General features: G+C 39.3%; 1 protein-coding gene across 1 annotated transcript in view; it reads right to left on the minus strand.

Annotated features, from left to right (window-relative positions):
• Positions 1-22,929, minus strand: part of pgap6.S (post-glycosylphosphatidylinositol attachment to proteins 6 S homeolog) — a 47,077-nt gene that overhangs the window by 10,171 nt on the left and 13,977 nt on the right. Inside the window, exons 3-8 of the mRNA XM_018239332.2 lie at positions 21,967-22,174; positions 7,821-7,954; positions 5,458-5,726; positions 3,730-4,040; positions 2,605-2,698; positions 1,133-1,256 (exon numbers count right to left, since the gene is read on the minus strand). Coding sequence (XP_018094821.1) covers positions 1,133-1,256; positions 2,605-2,698; positions 3,730-4,040; positions 5,458-5,726; positions 7,821-7,954; positions 21,967-22,174 — 1,140 coding nt within the window. The remainder of the gene's footprint in view (positions 1-1,132; positions 1,257-2,604; positions 2,699-3,729; positions 4,041-5,457; positions 5,727-7,820; positions 7,955-21,966; positions 22,175-22,929) is intronic.

Below are 22,929 nucleotides of genomic sequence, written 5' to 3' on the forward strand. Positions count from 1 at the left end.
AAATGGCAGCATTTCTATTTTTTTCTATTGAAAATCAATGAATGAAATTTGATTGGTTGTTGGTGGCTCCGCCCACTTTTTCTAAACTTGAAGTGGAAACCCCCAGCGACCACATTTGTGATATTCAAGGTCCCTGACATCAATACTGAGAGAATGGCAGCCTTCTTAATTTTTCCCATTAAAACCAATCAAAGAAATCTGATTGGTTGGTTTTGGCTCCACCCACTTTTCTTAATTTTAATCCCAGTCCCCCAGTGACCAACTGTGCCAAGTTTGAGGACCCTGCCATTAACCGTCTAAGAGCGGCAGCAGTTTAAAATTTTCCTATTTAATTGAATGGCTGAAATTTGATTGGCTGTTGTAGACTCCGCCCACTTTTTGTAAATTTTGGCCGCAGTCACCCAGTGACCCACGGTGCCAAGTTTGGGAGCTCTGGCTTTATTACTGTGAGAATTACAGCTGTTTACATTTTCTCATTGAAGTCAATAGGGAAAATCTGATTGGTTGTTTGCGGCTCCGCTCACTTTTTTGGGTCCCCAAAATAGGACAGAAAAGTCACAACACCCCATTCCCGAATAAGCTGAACGGTTTGACACCTCATTCATGGGTCTGCGACAAACTAATTATTCGATAAATTCCCCATTATAAGTCAATGGGGCAAATTTGGGGACCTCTCCTGCCCCGGGGGTAAAACTTATACCCTCGTGTGGGGTATCATCTGACACAGGTCGCAAACCTCTTCAAATGTGGTAAATTTAACGTTTCTACAAGATTCCCTCTCTGCGCTAGAATCCGTCAAAAGTTGGCCTCAATGTTAATCTATGGGACTTTTCGGGGTGGTTAATTGCCCCCGCAAGGGGCAATTAACCACCCACCCCTTAGAAAAGTCATACCACCCCATTCCCGATTAAGCCGCACGATTTGACACCTCATTCATGGGTCTAGGACAAACGGTGCGGGACTAGTTACGCGCCAAACTTTCATACGGAAGAAGAATAAAAATAAGTTTGCAAGATAACAGTAGTGATGCTTTGCTTCGCAAGCACCACTAATAATGCATTTGCGCATAATAAATATATTAGATATTATCTGCAGACTAGTTATAAGAAAAAGAAACGAGACTGCTATTTACCTGTCATTCAGTGGGCAAAGCAGCTGCATAGATAGGTACCAACTGGCCGTCACTGGGAAGGGGATGTTTAGTGAAACGTCTGCCATGGAGCGGTCCATTAGTAATGTATAACCCTGAGAAAAAGCTGGGAAAAGACAATTTACAGTAGTTATCAGTCATAGTACATAGTGCTGTCTGTAGAGCAGATTCAAATGCTTTATCTAAATCACGAATGATTGCTTTACAGCCTGCACACTTGGAATACACTGAAGTCAGCTTAATAGAAACGGAATATTTTTTTTTTCCAAGTTGTTTTTTATTGAGTTTTAACTTTCCCACAAACAAACAAAAGTAAAAAAAGAAATGTATTGAAGTTACAAATTAAAGTCAGTTTTTTTTGCTTAGTTCACTAAGTGTATTAATGACAGTTAGCATTTAGACAGTGGCTTAACTACCGGGGGAGTAGGGGGTGCAATTGGACCAGGGTCCGCACCCCCTCAGGCCCCCCCCCCCGGCAGCTTGTGCGCCACTGAGTTCTTCGGCTGTTTCTGGCCGTACGGAGGGGGACGGGGCCCGGCTGCACGTCCCGCGCCAGGGCCCGCCCCCCTTTAGTTACGTTACTGCATTTAGATGCAATTATTTAGTTTTGCATGTCTGGAATTGTTAACAAATATTTTCCTTCTTGTATGTAGAACCTTATGCCAAAGTATCTTACGGTCTCTGTGTCAGTAATGCAAAAGTAATGCCTTCAGTTATTTCTGTCAACAATAAATTAACCTTTTCCCTCTATTTATGTCTACTGTCTTTCTTAGGGATGGGGGGGAGGGAATGTATTGAAGGAGTAAGGTGATTTCTCACCTATGGGTCGGCACGGGGTATCTGACTTGGTAGATGTTCAGTGAGCCATGGGGACCATATTTTTTCAAACTTTTTGGGGCATCCCCTGCTTAGATATGTAAGTTAAGAGTCCTGCAGCGGGTCGGGTACCCGTGGGTTACCCGCAAAAACTTGCGGTACCCTGCGGGTTGCGGGTATAGATGCGGGTCGGCGGTTCTGCGGGGTCGCTGGTTGGGCCGCGGTTCTTCTCAATGGCGATTTTTACTCCTTTTTTCTGATCATGCCTACTTCCAATGATGTCACTTCTGGTTTACAATGTCCGCACTTCCTGTTTTACTCCTTTTCCCCCCTGATCACGCCTACCTCCGATGATGTCACTTCCGGTTTACAGCAGCACTTCCTGATTCTTGATGGTCAGCGGGTCGCTAGTCCGGGTTGCGGATAAGGTACTTGCGGATCGGGTAGCGGGTCCAAGAGGGTAAGAATGTGGGTTGCGGGTTGCAGATTGCGGGTACGGGTTCCAAAAAATGGACCCGTGCAGGATTCTAATGTAAGTTGGTACATGGGAACTGAGGCATTCACCATTTCTACCCATTGTTTCTTCTTGGGGGGGTTGTTTAGATTTCAGAAACGGATTATTTTAGAGGCACATTTACCTGTTGCGCAGTTCTGGGAGGTGTTAAATGTGAGTACAGGGGAATCAGCGCTCAAACAAGCGATCACAGTCGCAGAGGAATTTCCCATGGTCGTCTGAAACAAAAGAACTCAATTAAAACCAATTACTGATGTTTCGTCTTGCATTTAAAAGGGGAACTGTGTCGCAAAAATGAAAATGTAATATAAGCTTCCTCATACTGAAATAAGAAACTTTCTAAATACAATCAATTAAGTATTCTGTATCGTTTCTGAAATAATCAAGTTTATCTTCATTATCCCTCTCTCAGCATCTGGAAACAGTACTGTATATTTTCATTACTTAAAACATGGGTGGTTCACCTTTCAGTTAACTCTAAGTATGTTACTGAATGGCCAGTCCTAAGCTACTTTTAAATTGGTCTAATTTTTTTTGTTATATAGTTTTTGAATGATTGCCTTTTTCTACTGACTCTTTACAGCTTTAAAATGGGGGTCACTGACCCCATCTAAAAACAAATGCTCTGTAAGGCTACATATGTATAGTTATTGTGTTGTTGTGTTATTTCTACTTTTTAATACTCATCTTAATGAGTAAGATGGACCCTAATAACCAGATGGCTGAAACTGCAAACTGGAGAGCTGCTGAATAAAAAGCTAAATAACTCAAAAAAACACAAATAATAAAAAATTGCAAATTGTCTCCATCTTACTAACAGTTAATGCAAAGGTGAACAACCCCTTTAAGCTGGGAAGTATATGGTTGGCTGTGAGATGCCCATAGTAACAGTGCCCTAATGCATAATAAATGAAGGAATAACCAACATATAAACAAAGAAGTGAGCATAATAAGAGGTGAATTTAAAGTGGAACTATCACGAAAATGAAATATAATCATCATACTGAAATAAAAAACTGACACCCAACTCCTGAATAAAGAGAGAATGAAAAGAAACTTGATTATTTCAGAAACGGTACAGATTTTTTAATCGATTGTATTTAGAAAACTTCTTATTTCAGTATGATGAAGCTTATATTACATTTTCATTTCCATGATGGTTCCTCGTTAAGCTTTACAACTGCCTGAAACTCTTTCCTTTTTGTGCTTGAAATTAAAAACAAAAGAAAACAAAAAAAACATAGTTTACCTTGTTCAGCTGCAAAGATATTTTCAGCATTCCACCGCTGTCCATATCGGAATCGAGATTGAGGAGCATAATCGAGGGCATTTCAGCTGAAACTGCTACATATGGGTTTTTAACGGACTGGAACCTGACCGACACAACATCAAGATCTTCCCGTATTAACGGGTACTTGTTCAGACAGGAGCCAGAGCCAACGGCAAGCAACTGGGTTTCATTGGTGTCGGCCTGGGTGGCATTTTTGGCAGCTTTGAGAATTGCTTGTTCCATTAATGTAAACGCCGACCTTCGGCTCATGACTTTCCCTGGTTTACAGGCTGAAAACAGAAATGCCAGCGTGGTTTATATACATATACTGTGTATATTTTGCTTTCTTGCATAATTTACTATAGTATTTTTGTTGTCATTTGTTAATTATGAACCATTTGCTAGGAGTATATGCCCTTCGATGCCTTCCCTTTTTGTACGTTGTTTTAATGCCCCTTCCTTTTTCTATCCTATTGGTTAATTAATGTACTCCGGTGATTGGTGGGTTTGGGGTATATTCTGGGTATACCGATCTGTTTTTGTTTAGCCTACGATTAAGTGCCTAAAGGCATGAAATGTGTGAGGCTATGTATTCATTTGCTTTGTTGCCTAAAATAAAGTTCTTATACAAGCATGTCTATGAGTGCCTACCATTTTCTCCTTTGATTATATATACAGCTATGGGACCTGTTATCCAGAATGCTTGGGACTTTGTTTTTTTTTCCGGATAATGGATCTTTCCGTAATTTGGATCTTCATACCTTAAAGGACCAGTAACATGAATCTTTTTAAAAAAAAAATAGTTTGTACTTAATGAAAAAAACACCAAGACACTTAACTTTAAATTCGCAAAGTGTTTATTAAGAAATAACTTACCGATTCACCGCTTGCTTTTCTCTTCAGAAACGGCGACAGGGTGACGATCCATCGTGTGGCGCTTGATTTCTCCTCCTTGGCTATCTCCTATAGAAGGCAGGGAGGAGAAATCAAGCGACGTATGATGGATCGACGCCGTTTCTGAAGAGGAGCGCAAGCAGAGAATCGGTCAGTTATTTCTTAATAAAGACTTTGCGAATTTAAATTTAAAAGTGTCTTGGTGTTTTTTTTTTCGTTATGTAGAAAAAATTTCTTTTACATTTTTTTTATGATACTGGTCTTTAAAGTCTAATACAAAATCATGTAAACATTCAATAAACCCAATAGGCTGGTTTTGCTTCCAATAAGGATTAATTATATCTTAGTTGGGATCAAGTACAAGCTACTGTTTTATTATTACAGAGAAAAAAAACTGAAAAATCACTTTTTAAAAATTTGGATTATTTGATTACAATGAAGTCTATGGGAGATGGTCCTTCTGTAATTCAGAACTTTCTGGATAACGGATACCATATCTGTATAAGCATAATAAACCGTCTTATTCCAAAGAGGAGGCCATGTCCAACCCCCTAAAAAAAACAAAGAGCAGATATATCTACAACTTGCCATTGGCCTGTATATAATTACATATACATCACATATCACTCTTTTACAGCAGTAATAGATAAATAAACCACTAGGTGGCATTATCCTATATACATCCATACATACTGTATATGACTTGCAGATTTCACTGAAAACCACAAGATGTTAGTGTTATAATACAGGAAAGTATTTAAAGCATAACTATAATCCAATAAATATAGTAATTTGCAGTGCCCTGAAACCAACCTGAGGTTTTGTGGAGGATCTCGAATGACACGCTGGAGTTTATCCCTTGGGGGATCTCCACTAGCACATTCAGCCATTTTCCCCAGGGCGGGGAGTGTAAGAGGAGAGCACATTCGGGGTTTTCACTGCAGTTCATTGTCCTTTGGGCAGACGGCAGCTCCGAGATGGATCCCACTGTAACCAGCAGTGGGCAAGGGACCCGTGTGGTGTCCAAGGTGCAATTCTGCAGCTGAAGCCTCAGTTCCCGGGTGTATTCGGGTATAAACATTCTGACAACAGAGATTAAAAAAAAAAATGAATATGGGCATACATGTGGCTGGAGACAAAACTAAAATACCAAATACAGGTATGGAATCTGGAAAACTGTTATCCTTGAAAGTTCCGAATTAGTGGATGGCTGTCTCCCATAGACTCCATTATAATCAAAAAATTTAAATTTTTAAAAGGGATTCCCTTTTTCCCTGTAATAATAAAACAGTAGCTTGTACTTGATCTAAACTAAGATATAATTAATATTTAATGAAGGCAAAACAAACCTATCGGCTTTATATGATTTGATATGATTTTTTTTAGTAGATTTAAGGTACAGAGATCCAAATTAAAGAAAGATCTGTTTTCCAGAAAACCCCAGGTCCAGAGCATTCTGGATAATGGGTCTCATACCTGTACTGCTCGTTTGCTGCTTCTGTAAAGCCACCCACTATTGTAGATCAGCTCTGACGCATGAAAAGGTGTGAGCCAGATTAATTTCTTTATCAGCGCACTGTATATATTTCTATATACAGAGCCCAGAAATACATTGGAATATCTAATTTATGGCCCAGTGTGACAGCAGCTAATGACGTCACCCCACAGTCCCAAGGCTGCTATGTTTGCCCCCTTCTGGCTTCTTGTTAACGGATTACAACACAAAAAAGGGCTTTGGAGAGGTGGGATAAAAATGTAACTGTAAGACGCGCGGGGAGATCTCCTGGTGTCCTTACCTCCCGGCACGTCTCTTCCAGGCTTACAGGTGAATAGAGCGCACGCGGCGTGGACGTCACCATCACTCGAAGTAACGCTGGCAAAGTAACGTCATTGTTCGGCGCGTGTTTGAATTTTGGCGCCAAAACTCTCTTTAAATAGCCTATTTGCCATTTTGCCAGTGCCCAAACTAGGCTTCAGTTTACTGTTCCTGCTAAAGCATATTTTTGACTTTGATATCCTGGTTTTTGACTCCTGCCTGACCCTTAAAGGAACAGTAACACCAAAAAATTCAAGTGTTTTAAAGTAATGAAAATATCAGGTACTGTTGCCCTGCACTGGTAAAACTGATGTGTTTGCTTCAGAAACACTACTATAGTTCATATAAACAAGCTGCTGTTGAGCAATGGTGGAAATTGAAAAACGGCTACATGGCACAGGTTAACGAATGGATAACAGATAACACCATTAGACAGACAGAGCTTATCTTCTATCTGCTGTGTAACTTGAGCTTTTTCTCCTTTGAATGGCTGCCCCCATAGCTACACAGCAGCTTATTTATATAAACTATAGTAGTGTTTCTTAAGCAAACATACCAGTTTTACCAGTGCAGGGCAACACTACTTTATATTTTCATTACTTTAAAACACTTATTTTTTGACGTTACTGTTCCTTTAACTACGATTCCAGACACCTGCCTTTAACCCTTCACCTGATTCTTGACCATGTCTTCTCTAAATCCTTGCCGGTACCTCGCTTACGGACTTGTTTCTAGCTACGCACATCCTTGTTGGTTTCTGCAGCAGAAATCCCGGGCCCGTCGGTGAACACTGGAATCCACAGGGTTCACCTGTGCATTAGAGCATACCGTCACTGCGCAAGGTTCCTGATACCGTGAGTGTTACAGTAACTGATACTTACAGCTTATTTACATGAGAATATACCCTCAAGAAAAGATATGTATAGATGCAGTAACTAATATGACAAGGTGTAATTATAAGGCATTATGATTTCTGGTTGCTACCGGCCCTTTAAGCAGAGTATGCAAACACACAGTGACTAAGGGGCACATTTATTAAGGCTCGAATTGAAAATTCGAATTTTCAATTTTTGTTTATGTTCAATTCTGTCAAATTCGACTAGGGAATTATCCAAATTCAATTCGAGTTTTTAGTTAAAAAAATTCTAATTCGAATCGAGTTTGATCGAATTCAATTTAAGTTTTAGGGTCGTTTAAATTCGCCCGACTTTTCAAAATTCTATTTTTTAAATAAATCTGCCCAGGTCGAATTTTGAATTCATTTGAATTGAAGGGAGTTTAAAAAAACTCCCATGAATTCGAAATTCGACCCTTGATAAATGTGCCTGCCAGTGTATCTTATAGTAAATGTCTCACTCACTTGAAACTTGCCGAGCTTCCAGATTGTGACAATGTTTTCTGCGTGGGCGTGTCTGCCTGTAATATTGGGATATCAACCTCCCGAAGAATAAATAGATCCGGCTGGAAAAAGTACTTGCATGAACTGGTGAAACCCTGGAGGGGAGAAAGGAAGAGGCAGCTGTAAGCATCTGACAATAAAGCAGTGTTATGCAATTTTATCTGCTGGAAGTGAAGCATCTTTTTCAGGTTATTTAAATTATCTGTGGGGGTTAAGCATCTGGCAGCTCCAACCCCTGTAAGAATTAAGACAGAAACAAAATGCTTAGGGTATTAATTTGTCCTTCATTAAATATCAATGGACGCTCTATCCCCACAGTTCAGCTCTCTTTTCCTCTCCTCCTCCCATCTTCTATGTTTTGTAGGGCAGGTCCCTACATTGCATTGTTAGACTTAAGAGAAAATATATATATATATATATATATATATATACACACACACATACCTTTCTGTTCTGTACATGACCACAATGAATTTTAAATGAACAACTCGGATGCAGTTGAACTGCAGACTTTCCGCTTTAATTCAGTGGGTTGAACAAAAAGATTGCTTAAGTCTTTTTTAACACAATCACTTCATTTCAGGGGCTCACAAGTAATTGGACAAATTGAAAATAAAATATTCATTTCTAATACTTGGTTGAAAACCCTTTGCTGGCAAGGACAGCCTGAAGTCTTGAACTCATGGACATCACCAGATTCTTTGGCAAATTGTAAGCTCTTCAACACAACTTTTTTTTTTTTCAACAATGGAACTTTGCGGGAGCTTCTTGCTGATATCTTGGCTTCACATAGTCGTCTTCTCGTTGTAACAGTATCACAGGGAACTTTACTCCTTCTTTCATCTTCCTGGAGCTGATCATTGGCTGAGTCTTTGCCATTTTGGCTATTCATTCTATCCATTCCAATGGTCGTTTTTCATTTTCTTTTGCCTCTTTCAGGTTTAGGTGCCATTTTAAAGCATCTGAGATCATTTTAGCAGAGCAGCCTGTCATTTTCTCCACTTCTTTATATGTTTTTCCCTCTCTAATCAGCCATTTGAGTGAGATTTTCAGAGAGAAATACACTATAACCAGCATACACAACGTTTGCTCCTTCCTTCCTTAAATAAGAGCCGGAATTTACTTTTTCACAGAATGCATGAGCTCACTAATTGAACTCCACACTGCTATTATTTGTAACAAGCTATTATTATTTGTAACAAGCTATTATTTGTAGCAAGCTATTATTTGGAATACTGTTATCATTTGGAACAAACTATTATTATTTGGAACAAACTATTATTTGGAACAAACTATTATTATTTGGAACAAACTATTATTATTTGGAACAAACTATTATTATTTGGAACAAACTATTATTTGGAACAAATTATTATTTGGAACACTGCTATTATTATTTGGAACACTGCTATTATTATTTGGAACACTGCTATTATTATTTGGAACACTGCTATTACTTGGAACAAAACTTATTATTTGGAACACTGCTATTACTTGGAACAAAACTATTATTATTTGGAACACTGCTATTACTTGGAACAAACTATTATTATTTGGAACACTGCTATTATTATTTGGAACACTGCTATTATTATTTGGAACACTGCTATTACTTGGAACAAACTATTATTATTTGGAACACTGCTATTACTTGGAACAAAACTATTATTATTTGGAACACTGCTATTACTTGGAACAAAACTATTATTATTTGGAACACTGCTATTACTTGGAACAAAACTATTATTATTTGGAACACTGCTATTACTTGGAACAAAACTATTATTATTTGGAACACTGCTATTACTTGGAACAAAACTATTATTATTATTAGGAAAACTGCTATTACTTGGAACAAACTATTATTATTTGGAACACTGCTATTTGGAACAAACTTATTATTTGGAACACTGCTATTATTTGGAACACTGCTATTATTTGGAACAAACTATTATTTGGAAAACTGCTATTATTTGGAACACTGCTATTATTTGGAACAAACTATTATTATTTGGAACAAACTATTATTATTTGGAACACTGCTATTATTTGGAACACTGCTATTACTTGGAACAAACTATTATTATTTGGAACAAACTATTATTATTTGGAACAAACTATTATTATTTGAAACAAACTATTATTATTTGAAACAAACTATTATTTGAAACACTGCTATTATTTGGAACAAACTATTATTATTTGGAACAAACTATTATTATTTGGAACAAACTATTATTATTTGGAACAAACTATTATTATTTGGAACACTGCTATTATTTGGAACACTGCTATTATTTGGAACACTGCTATTACTTGGAACAAACTATTATTATTTGGAACACTGCTATTACTTGGAACAAACTATTATTATTTGGAACACTGCTAATATTTGGAACAAACTATTATTATTTGGAACACTGCTATTACTTGGAACAAACTATTATTATTTGGAACACTGCTATTACTTGGAACAAACTATTATTATTTGGAACACTACTATTATTTGGAACAAACTATTATTATTTGAAACACTGCTATTATTTGGAACAAACTATTATTATTTGGAACACTGCTATTATTTGGAACAAGCCTCAATGAATGATTCAATGACAGAATCAGCAGCATGACATGACTGTTGGGTCTGTTAGGTTTCTATTACTCTACTACACCTACTAGTATTAATTATTTGCCATGTATAAATAGAATTGATGGAACCTTTATCAGGGTTTTGCCAACTCCCCTAAAAAAATGAGTTATGCAAGAAAAGGAAGTAATCCCCCCCCTCGAATACTGGAGGTTACCTGTGCAATATTGTGTCACTGGTGGGGGGGGGGCCTGATGCAGCAGCCCAGGTGGGCCCAGACTCCCCCTGTCCGACCCTGATGGGGATACTAGAAAGGACCTGCATCCCCCCCGACGCCATCCCTCCTGCCTGCTGCCAGATACATTTGCTTGTGGGTGCTAAGAGGGTAACAGTAACTTTATGTGGCAGGGGGCTCCAAAACAGACATCATTGCTGGGGCATCTGCTGCCAGCTGGGAAAGAGTTGGAGGTGGTGGAAGGTAACAAAGCCAGGACCCCAGCAGAAACAATTTTAGCATTTTGTGAGGGTTAGTAGCAGATGCTGGAGGCATGGGTGTTGGATAGAAGAGACTTGCAGCAGGTGGAGGTGGAATGCAGGTAGTAACTGGTCTTGGCTCAACCTTCCCTGGGGCCTGCTGTATAGAAGTTACGCCAGTAAATATGTTGCATCACTTGCCTCAGAAAGAAACATACAGACAATTTTTGGCAGTGACATAATGCTTTACAAGTGAAGTTTCTATAAAATGCATGTACATATGTTTTTATACATGGAGTTATGTATAGGAGTTATGTGTAGAAGCTGTACATTCTAATAGAGATCCTGTCTTCTGTAACATATACGCACATAATATAATGCTAATCAGGCTCCGTCAGCTATGGTTTCCCTTTCCTATCGACTTTCCCTTTGTTTGGACACCAGAAGGAGAAGCCAGTTTAATGGCCGCTGCTCCGTACAATTGACAATAACATTCTTTCAGCTGGAAAAGGCCAAGTAATAAAAGAAGGCAGCAGCAGCAATAGAGCAGGTTCCTAGAATGCAGAGGCTCCTACACACCATAAGCAGCTCTTTATTCCTTCTTTCTCTCCCAGTACACTATTAATTCCCCCGACTATCAGCAGCAACAAATACCCCATTGTACGGCATCGGCTCTCAGACAGAAATCTGCCTCACATCAGCTGCTTAACGGGAAACTGTGAATAAAATATATAAAAAATTTGCAAGCTCCTCAATCTAACATGCTTGTCCTAGCTGAAACCAACACACTCTTGTTGTCAGTCACTGACAGATTTCACCTGCTCTGATTGGATGAACCCAGCAGGAGATCGACTAGCAGTTAGGCAGGGTTTTTATGGGCATAAAAGCTTTTGTCGCTTCTAATACAGGCTAGGGTGGGAACGTGTCTGAGAGAGAGGAGGTTGATGATGCAACAGGTGGGGTCATGACATAATGGGAGTCATTTGTGATGTCACTGGCCACAGATAGAAAATGTAATGGGTGATAATATATTTTTTATATGACCACATTTATATGAGAACAGCCTATTCCAATGACGGACAAATGGTTATGTGTCAGAGTGTAAGAATAATAAAGTCTTACATCAAATGCCCCTATCATTCTGACTCAGCAATAACCAAATGCCCAAGGCAGGAAAGGTGAAGGGATGGGTGATGTTCCCCTATTTATTATTTCTCTCATTAATGACACCCAGTGATGAGAGGTCACTTTGTAAGTTACTGACAGAATTCAGAGTGTCAGCAGATACTAGATGAGGCCCCTTTTTACAGAAGTGTTTTCTTCATTTGCTGATTCCTCCCTGTGTCTGCTTTTAACAGATAAAGAACTGCAAGGCTGAGGGACAGTTGTAAATGGGAAACTATTTTCAGTGCAATATCTGTAGCTAAGAACATTCAGTCCTCTTCCAACATTTTGGGAGGGTTCAAGTTATATAACGTATGTATGTGTATTTTAATCTATAAAAGCTTGTGAAAAGGGGAGTGTCTTTGGCAAAACGCTCATGGGACACTTCGGTGTAAAATGATCTTTTTCCCAAAGCAAAACCATTAAATATTCTTTGTTAAACTCAATAAACCTCATTCCATTTGAAATTGCCTTATCTCGATGTTTTGCTTTCCATATAACGAGGTCATAGCAATAAAATTATCAACATGGGTAGCTACGAGGGATGAGCTGGGAGAGTATACCTTTAAAGAATAGCATTGATACAAACACAGTCTTGTGTCCGTCTGAGCTCTGCCTTACTTGCATTTGCAATTGTATGTATATTTTTATTTGTATAGCGCTCTTTGAGGAAAACAATAAATTGGTAATAACAAACAAGGGGTCACTGCATTAATAAGTAACAATAAGTGCATTATTAGAAATACAATTCACATAAATATAATTACAATAGAGATTAAGTGCTCAGTGTCAAGGAGACAAAAGGATGGAGGACCCTACCCCGTAGGGCTTACAGTCTAAATGGGAGGATAATTTACAGACACAATTTGGAGGGGTATTAAAGTGCTGTAGGTTACAGTGTGTGACACACAATCACATGAAAGCATAAATTAAACCTGTTTGTTAAGAATAATTCTTTAAGTTTGGTTCTGGGCTAAGTAGGGCACCCAGTGTTTCCTCTGGTGCATTTAGCTGGGTGCTCCGTCTGGCATGTTATCCAATCCACCCAGGAGATAGATAGTCCAAAAATAGAAACAAAACTCCCGGTTCCCCCGCTGTAACATAACCCTTCTTCAGTTTAAAATCCATCATCCATTAAAATAAAATGTGTCTGTGTTTAGATCTGACTTACAATACATGGACTTGGTCAGTGGTGCTCACTCAGCTCCAAAGAAACATGTAAAGTACAAAAGCATTGTGACCATTAAAAATGAAGTTAGTGAGCAGATGAGAGGCATCACTGGTCAGTTCTAAGCAGAGCAACATCACAAAACTTGGCTTAATAATGTGATTTTCTACCTAATGTGTGAAGTCAGCGGACATGAACAGCAGGTGGCGATGTAGTTTCCAAGACCTTGTCAGCAGTATAAAAACTGCCAATATCTTGAAAAGCAGAAAAGATAGTGCAAAAGGTTTTAGAAAATTTTACATGAATTTATTTAGTGAGTTTACATTTCTTTTAATGCAGGAGCGGATGGTGTAAGCAGGTTAGCGGACATTCTTTCTGAGCAATACTCCTAAAATGGCATGCTGTTTAAAACAGTGACTGTACGAAATGAAAGCTGGCGGCTGCATGAATAATGAGTAAGAGCCAGTCATACAAACATCTCGATCCAAAACAGATCTGGCTAAAATTAGCAACAACGTCTGACTCAGAGAATCTTTCCCAAATTTAAAAAAGAGAAAACAGCTGAATGTTAAAAAGGGGGTTTTCTGCCCTAAAATGATGTACGGCATGGCTTATTATTTAGTGATTTCTCATGCCAGCGATTTCTCTGGTGGATCGAGGTCCAAGTGATTTTGATTATGAGAAACAATGTTGCTCTGGGGTATCTGGGCAGTGGCGTACCTACAGAGGAAGCAGGGGGGCCAGGAAGTATAGGGGGCCCCATGAGGCATTAATGACTATTTCAACATATATTGGTAAAACAGCACAACCGCTGCAAATGTTGGGGGCCCATAAACATCTAGTTATGCCACTGTATCTGGGCCACCTAGAAACCTCCTCACCCAAACACTAACAGCTCCCCTCAACCTGCAAATTATTAGGGACAGTGGCCAGTGGGGCCTATAGGGTTTCCACCGTTTCACCAGGGGAAATCCGGGGAGGGGACAGAGCCGTGATGCAACTGGGGCAGGGCTATGACGCGGTGATTGGCTGGTCACAGCATCAAGCATAAGAAATCCTGTCCGGTTTTCCTAATTTGGCATTCCCCGGTTTTTTGAAAAACCGGGCAGGTGGCAACCCTAGTCTAACAGGATATTTCCTAGTGTCCCGGCATGCCAGTCCAACCCTGATGAGAAAGGTGCGGCTAAGCCTCAAAGAAGAAGCCAAGAACTGGCCTCTATCCTCTTTCCCTTCAAACGATACAATTTGCAGGTCAGGATCATCCATTACTGTAAAGGCATCCAAAACTTAACTCATCATCAACCAACTATGGTAATTTGCAAATGAGGGAAGTCACGCCGCTTATTATGCCTGGAAGTAACTCATCATAACATTGCGATTAACTTACTTAGTAATTTGACTACAATTATTTTAACAGCTCTTCCCTATAATACATAAATGGTAACACCACACCTAGCTGTAGGCACCTATATTCTAAAAGATATTGAATGGATTCTCGGGTATTGGTCAAACTAATCAGAGCTGGGGGCTGATAAAGAAAGCGTAAGCAAACTGGATTCATTTGTTTACATTACATGGTTATCACATATAAAAATGACATTTATTTGCATGTGAGAAATCACCTGAGATTGGAGGGAAAGAGACGGCATGATCAGTATAGGTATGGTTCCTTTTGGCCAAGACAAATACAAGCAATCCTCTGCACTCAACCCATTATCAATATATTTAAGACAGAGACATTTTGTGCCTTAAGCTACTAAAAATGCCCTAGTCTTTAAACAAAATAGGGATTGTTTGTCCATATATTGCAATATATTTAAGCTGCAACACACAAGGGGGACCACTCCAAACTAACAACCCCCGTGGCTGCTTCCATATAAAGCTCCAGGTGCTCTATCCGCAGCAGCGTAATATCAAGACCAAAGAAGGACGGCACTCCGGTAAAAAAAGGCAGCTTTATTGCGGAATCCTGCAGATGTACATGGCCTTACGCATTTCGGAAACAAAATCCCTAAATTATAGGCTTACATGGTGAATCATACATGCGCATTATATACAAAAAGTCTGTGGCGACCCCTGTTGGCCACCCTCACATATCACCATTAAAATCATTATTTATTTATGTCAATAAAAACATGGAATGCTCGGTTAAAATCTCAAACTTAATAAAACCAAATATAATCCTGGGGAACTTGTATTTTCAATATATGTGTTGCAATGCTTACTGTAAATTATGTGTCCTTAGCTTACATAGTCCATTTCTTGTTTCCTATTATACCGCTTTATTTATAACTAATTCTTAGGTACCCATCTCGTTATAAGTGCAAATATGTCTATAGTTACCTCATCAAGGGGGTTACCGTCATCTCCTATAATTAATCCATTCCCAATTAGGTGTGGATGAATACGTGTTTGGTGAGGAGTGGAGGTACGTGTACTGGAATGAAGTCTAATAAATAAACATAAATATCTATATATGTATATATCACCCACTCCAACGTCAAAATATACCGTACATTGTATATATTTGTACATTGTATTTCATTTGTCAATATAAATATGCAATATCATGTCTCGTGTTCAGACCCTTCGGTATTCTTGTTTCCAACTTAAGAATCCAAAAGCCACAAATCCTGCCATATTCCTCACTATATTCAGTGGTGAAATAAATTTGATCCTTCCCCATTATTCCTGATATCTCTTCCTTATGATTAAGGGGTGGGCGGATCCTACCTTTTTTAGGGCCCCTGCCGGATTTGTCGCATGATGCCCTTATGATCTCCTTAGAATAGCCCCGCGTCCGTAGTCTGTCACCCAGCAATCTCGATTGTTCCTTGAAGGTGTCATCCTGGCTGCAGTTCCTTCTATATCCAACAAACTGACTGTAGGGAATACTCCGTCTGGGTGACAGACTACTGACTGTAGGGAATACTCCGTATAGTATGCTTAGGGTGGAATCCGTTAGCCCTTAAAGGAAAACTATACCCCCAAAATGAATACTTAAGCAACAGATAGTTTATATCAAATTGAATGACATATTAAAGAATCTTTCCAAACTGGAATATATATTTACATAAATATTGCCCTTTTACATCTCTTGCCTTGAACCACCATTTCGTGACTGTATCTGTGCTGCCTCAGAGATCACCTGACCAGAAATACTACAACACTAACTGTAACAGGAAGAAGTGAGGAAGCAAAAGGCAGAACTCTGTCTGTTAATTGGCTCATGTGACCTTACATGTGGTTTGTAAGTGTGCACTGTGAATCTTACGATCTCAGGGGGCGGCCCTTATTTTTTAAAATGGCAATTTTCTATTTATGATTACCCAATGGCACATACTACTAGAAAAGTATATTATTATTATGATAATGGTTCATTTACATGGAGCAGGGTTTTACACATGAGCTGTTTTACTCAGTATCTTTTATTAGAGACCTACATTGTTTGGGGGGTATAGTTTTCCTTTAATATGGTATTGCCTGCTGTAGGTTTCCTAAAAATGTTGGATTCAGCTGACTGTTACCTTTTAAATTAAGATCCAGGAAATTGATATCCAATCGATTGTGCTCTAGTGTAAAAATTTAATTAAACGGATTCGCATTTAAGTAGGTGTGAAACTCCTTTATCCAACATTTTTATTAATTTATTTAGTGGATTTACATTTCTTTTAATGCAGGAGCTGATGATGTAAGCGGCTCAGCTGACATTCTTTCTGAGCAATACTCCTAAAATGGCATGCTGTTTGAAACGGTGACTGTACCAAATGAAAGCTGGCGGCTGCATGAATAATGAGCCAGTCATACAAACATCTCAATCCAAAACAGATCTCTGGCTAAAATTAGCAACAACGTCTAACTCAGAGAATCTTTCCCAAATTTAAAAAAACAAACAAAAAAAACCAAAACAGCTAAATGTGAAAAAGGGGGGTTTCTGCCCTAAAATGAAATACGGCTTCTTTGACAACATGATTAAAATGAGATTATTTATTTTACAGTTCCTTCTGTATCTAACAAACTGACTGTAGGGAATATCCGTATAGCATGCTTAGGGTGGCAGCTGTTAGCCCTTAATATGGTATTGCCTGCTGTAGGTTTCCTAAAAACATTGGATTCAATACTCCCCAGCTGACTGTTACCTTTTAGATTAAGATCCAGGAAATTGATCTCCAATTGATTGTGCTCTAGTGTAAAAATGTAATTAAACGGATTCACATTGAAGCAGGTGTGAAACTCCTTCATCCAACATTTTTAGGAAACCTACAGCAGGCAATACCATATTAAGGTGGCCATACACAGCCAGATCAAAGATGTCGATATCATTCCGTTAGACCGATTCAGCAGTTTATCTGCCCATGCGTGGGGGCTGCCGACGGGTCCTCCCGATCAATATCAGGCCAAAAATCGGGCAGATATCGATCGGTCAAGTTTGATTTTTTGTACAATCCAGGACCGCATCGGCTAGTTGATGTGGTCCTGCGACCAGTAGTAGCCCATTCGTAGTATTGTAACGTGGTGACCTTGCCAAATGAGCGGATCTTCTAGTGTATGGCCACCTTAAGGAGATCATAAGGGCATCATGCAACAAAGCAGGCAGGGTTCCTAAAAAAGGTAGGATCCCCCACCCCTTAATCATAAGGAACAGATATCAGGAATAAAGGGGGAAGGATCAAATTTATTTCACCACTGAATATAGTGAGGAATATGGCAGGATTTGTGGTATCATTAGAAGACATCTTCCAGTACTATATAACGATGCCACGCTAGCTGAGGTGCTGTCACTGACAGACATTATATGTGTTTCAAAAAAAGCTCCAATATTAGGGAAGATTCTAGCACCTGGTTTAGTTACTTCAGCTTCATGGAACCCTGGGGGCAGTTGGCTCTCAGTAAAAGGAACCTACAGGTGAGGACACCTTTAAGAGGTGTTGATCCAATACGCTCTATAAAATGAAGAGAGGCATTTTGGATTCTTGAGTTGGAAACGAGAATTACGAAGGGTCTGAACATGAGACATGATATTGCATATTTATATTGACAAATGACAAGTGTGGGAAACAAGTATTTACAGTGTGCAGTGGGTGATATGATGAGATATATAAATATTTATGTTTAATTATTAGACTTCATTCCTGTACACGTGCCTCCACGCCAAACACGTATTTAGCCACACCTAATTGGGAAATGATTAATTATAGGAGATGACGGTAAACCCCTTGAGGTAACAATAGACATATTTGCACTTATAACGAGATGAATGCCTAAGAATTAGTTATAAATAACAAAGCGAATGGACTATGTAAGCTAAGGACACATAATTTACAGTAAGAATTGCAATAAATATATATAGAAAATACAAGCACACAGAGTTCCCCAGGATTATATTTGGTTTTATTAAGTTTGAGATTTTAACTGAGCATTCCATGTTTTTATTGACATAAATAAATAGTGATTTTAACTGTGATATGTGAGGGTGGCCAACAGGGGTCGCCACAGACTTTTTGCATATAATGCGCATGTATGATTCGCCATGTAAGTCTATGATTAAGGGATTTTGTTCCCGAAATGCGTAAGGCCATGTACATCTGCAGGATTCTGCAATAAACCTGCCTTTTTTACTGGAGTGCCGCCATTCTTTGGTTTTGATTAAATATATTTAAGCTGTCCAACAATGTCAAAGTCATCCCTGTTGATGCCACTGGTGGCCAATAAAAGGACAACCAAGTTTTGGAGTTTTAACCTTGAAAGCAGCAAGTAAGTTACAGGTAAAACTTAGTCCCTGTGTAAAATATATCTGTAGAACTAATCAGATAAGAGTTGAGTGTAGGACTGACCAGACCAGGGATGACTGACGTAGTTGGCCAGATTAAATATATTGCAATATATGGACAAACAATCCCTGTTTTGTTCAAAGGGTAAGGCATTTTTCAGTAGCTTAAAGGAGAAACAAACCCCTTATTAAAAAAATCCATACCCCACTTACTGAGCTTAGGGACCCACACAGAGAATAGAAATGTCACAATATAAGGCTGATTAGTAATTAATACAGATAATTACTACATGGCAGCACAGAAACCAGTGCAATTAGCATCAGAATTGAATAATCAGCAAACCTGTAGCATCAGCTTATATTACAGCCAGGGAAGCTCATTTTCTGCTGGATAATTAGTGACGAGCCCTAAGCTTAGCTTCTCAACAGCCAATCAGAGCCCACTGAGCATGTGAGTGTCACAGACACTTTCCAAGATGGTGACCCCCTGTGACAAGTTTGAAGTCCTGGATCATTGCTGCCATTGACAAGCTGAAACTTTAGGCTGGTGCAATAAATTCAGTATATAAAATTTTTACCCATATTAATTTTTAGGGTTTTTTGGAGCATTGGCTCCACTGCTCTCAGTCTGTGTATTTTTTTCAGGCTGAGAGAAGCGGGTTAGATCGTTGCCCTATCTCCACTGATTTGAAGAACTGCTTGCAGTAGAGGTTGGCCCAAATACCCAAAATCAGGCATTTTCAGGCCAAGATCTGCTCAGCTGTGTGTTATTGCATGCAAGCTGAAGCGCTTCAAATGAACGGAGATAGAGCGGATCCGCATCTTTCTGTCTGCCCTTATGTCCCACAGGGATGAATCCCGGTCTGAATCATCCTTTCTCCTTGCCTTCACCTGTAACCATTTGTGTTGGTCCTGCCGATCTCAGCACCATAATGCAAATTCTCATGCAGAAATCCTGCAGCCCTGCAGGGCATTAGCCTTATTGTGAGGGCAATCCGACAGGGGAGGCACATTTATCAAAGGTTGAATTTTGAATTCATGTGAGTTTTTTAAAAACTCCCATAAACTCCTATGAACTCGAAATTCAACCAATCCAAATGCATGTAAAAAATCTAATTTCCTAAACTAAAGTGAAAAGGATCGAACCCAAATCAAATTTGAATCGAAGTCGATTTGAGTTTTAAATAAAAAAAAACTCAAAATGTCAGGAAGGCTGCAAACAACTCCAATTTTACCCCAGGTCATCTCACATTGACTAAAAGAGCAATTCGGGCAAGTTTTAGGTGGCAAATTGTCAAATTCAAGTCCTTAAAGGGCCATTGTATGATAAATCTCAAAAATCAAATTCGAATTTTAAAAAAAAAAACCTCAAATTTGACAGTTTTGGCCATCAAAAGACTAAAAAATTTGAACTCTCAATTTGACTCTTGATAAATCTGCCCCTTATTGGTTGGGTAAAAAAGAAAGAAAAAAAAGCTGAACACCTCTTTCTGAGGGATTTTTTATTCTGATGGATATTTGGGACAATTTTTACTACACTTTTTTGAGACGCTTACTATGTATTTATGGCCTTTTACACTTACTATGTATTTATTTTTCACTAAATTATATAATCACTTAATATTGTAATCACTTAACCAATTATGTCTAATTGATATGCTTTTAAATACTATGAGCACTGATTCCCGGTATGCTTGACAAAGGGGTTACGCCCCGAAACGTTGCATCCGCAAATAAACGAGCAAGGGTTTCCCTGCTAGAAATATCCTGTTGTGCCGGTGATTTTCTCTTCTCCACCTCTTTAGAAAACCATAGTTACAATTCTAAACTGAAATTATTGATGATGGCTCCAAGTAGCCTTTTAAACTGTCAGAAAGCAATTTTTATAATACTGAGGATTATTTTGCCCCCAGCAAGCCAATTATTTCTCATCAATAAATATTAAAGACGGTCTCCTCCGAGTTCAATGGATGCTATTTTCTGAGCCTTGTGGGTCACATATATGGTTGTGTTACAGCCATTAACTTTTGTGATGAGAGGATTGATTGGCTTGTTTCAGCTCTACCCAGGCCATCCCAAACAAGACACTGCTTTCATGTCAGGTGATACCCCAACCTAGATCATGTCTGAGAGCGGGAGCTTCTAGCAGTCAGGCAGAGTCCTGCGTGGAACCGTTTTCTAAGAACCGGACCCGAACCTGCATATTTACCTACTTTGATCCACTACCTGACCCGGACCCGCAACTGCCTTATCCACAACCCGACCCGCAACCTGCCAACCACCAAACAGGAAGTGATGGTGCTGCAAACCGGTAGTGACATCATGGGGACAGAAACACGTTTTTTAAGACTTTAAAAGGAGTAAAATATAAACAATATTTCATAAGATAAGAAATTTAGACGAGACCCGCAACCCGACCCGCGGCTATACCCGCACCTGAAAATCCTCCCCTCATTCCGCATGGTGCCCGCTTTTGTTGCGGGTACCTGACCCGCTGCAGGACTCTACAGTCAGGTGCTCCTGTGCTGTGTTTGTTTGTGTTTTATTTCCCCTTTGAAGCAATAACCAGGGAAATGCTTAACAAAACATTGTTTTATGTGTACTTTAAAATGGTGCATAATGATTCATTCTTATTCCATGTGTCAGGATCACTGTGGCTAATAAAGCTTCTATGTTGCTCACAAAGAGAGAGAAAACAAACGATTTGTCCTTTTAACCAGGGTAAATGGAAATATTATTTGAGCACCAGGGAGACAGAGCCACATTAAAGCTGCACTCAATAGTCCAAATGTTTTTCTGTGTTTTTGCAACAAACAAGAGGTATGGGAGGATCAGAAGTGACTTACCCACAATCTCCACCTCCAGAAACAACATAAAGACTGAACATAAATAAAAACAAAGGCTACAATGTCACCTTCAAAATGATCAGCAACTAACCACTTACCTGGATTTGGATTTTTTCTGGATCTCTGGGCAGGTGGGCCACGATATACCAGTCTCCCGGCTCAGGGTTGGTGATATTCAAGAAGGTGTTATTGTTCAACGAGTTTGTAAATGTCATTGTCATGTTAAAAGAATAAGGGACACGAGTGGCAGCGGAAAAAGCTGTGCCCAGAGGGTTAATCACCGGTGGGGCTCCATGACGGAAATGTCTGCAAAGCAAAAGGACACGTAACTTGTAAAGAACTGCTCTGTCACTTTCAGCAATATTCAGTACCCGTTGTCATGTGTTCTGCATAGGCTGCAACAGAACATCCAATGGCTTTGACTTGCACAGGCAAAATCTACTTAATTACTGCTATCTATGTGTCTGTAGCCTCACCTACATGCTATGGTATAGCCTTTCTGATCCCCTCATATAGCCCCACCTATTGTGTTATATCCCAAAATAGCCCCTAAGTTTGCTCATAATCTGTACAGAGAGATCCCATAAAACTATGGCAGCATAGGTATTCCTCTGTACTAAGCACAATTCTGCAGGAACAACCCATAAGTTTGCTCATAGTCTGTACAGAGAGATCCCATAAAACTATGGCAGCATAGGTATTCCTCTGTACTAAGCACAATTCAGCAGGAACAGTCTCCTAAATTTGCTCATAGCCTGTACAGAGAGATCCCATAAACCTATGGCAGCATAGGTATTCCCCTGTACTAAACACAATTCAGCAGAAACAGTCCCCTACGTTTGCTCAAAGCCTGTACAGAGAGATCCCATAAAACTATGGCAGCATAGATATTCCTCTGTACTAAGCACAATTCTGCAGGAACAGTCCCCCGAGTTTGCTCATAGTCTGTACAGAGAGATCCCATAAAACAATGGCAGCATAGGTATTCCCTGTACTAAGCACAATTCAGCAGGAACAGTCCCTAAGTTTGCTCATAGTCTGTACAGAGAGATCCCATAAAA

This window comes from Xenopus laevis, chromosome 9_10S (genome assembly GCF_017654675.1).
Source record: "Xenopus laevis strain J_2021 chromosome 9_10S, Xenopus_laevis_v10.1, whole genome shotgun sequence".
In the NCBI taxonomy this organism is placed as follows: Eukaryota; Metazoa; Chordata; class Amphibia; order Anura; family Pipidae; genus Xenopus; species Xenopus laevis.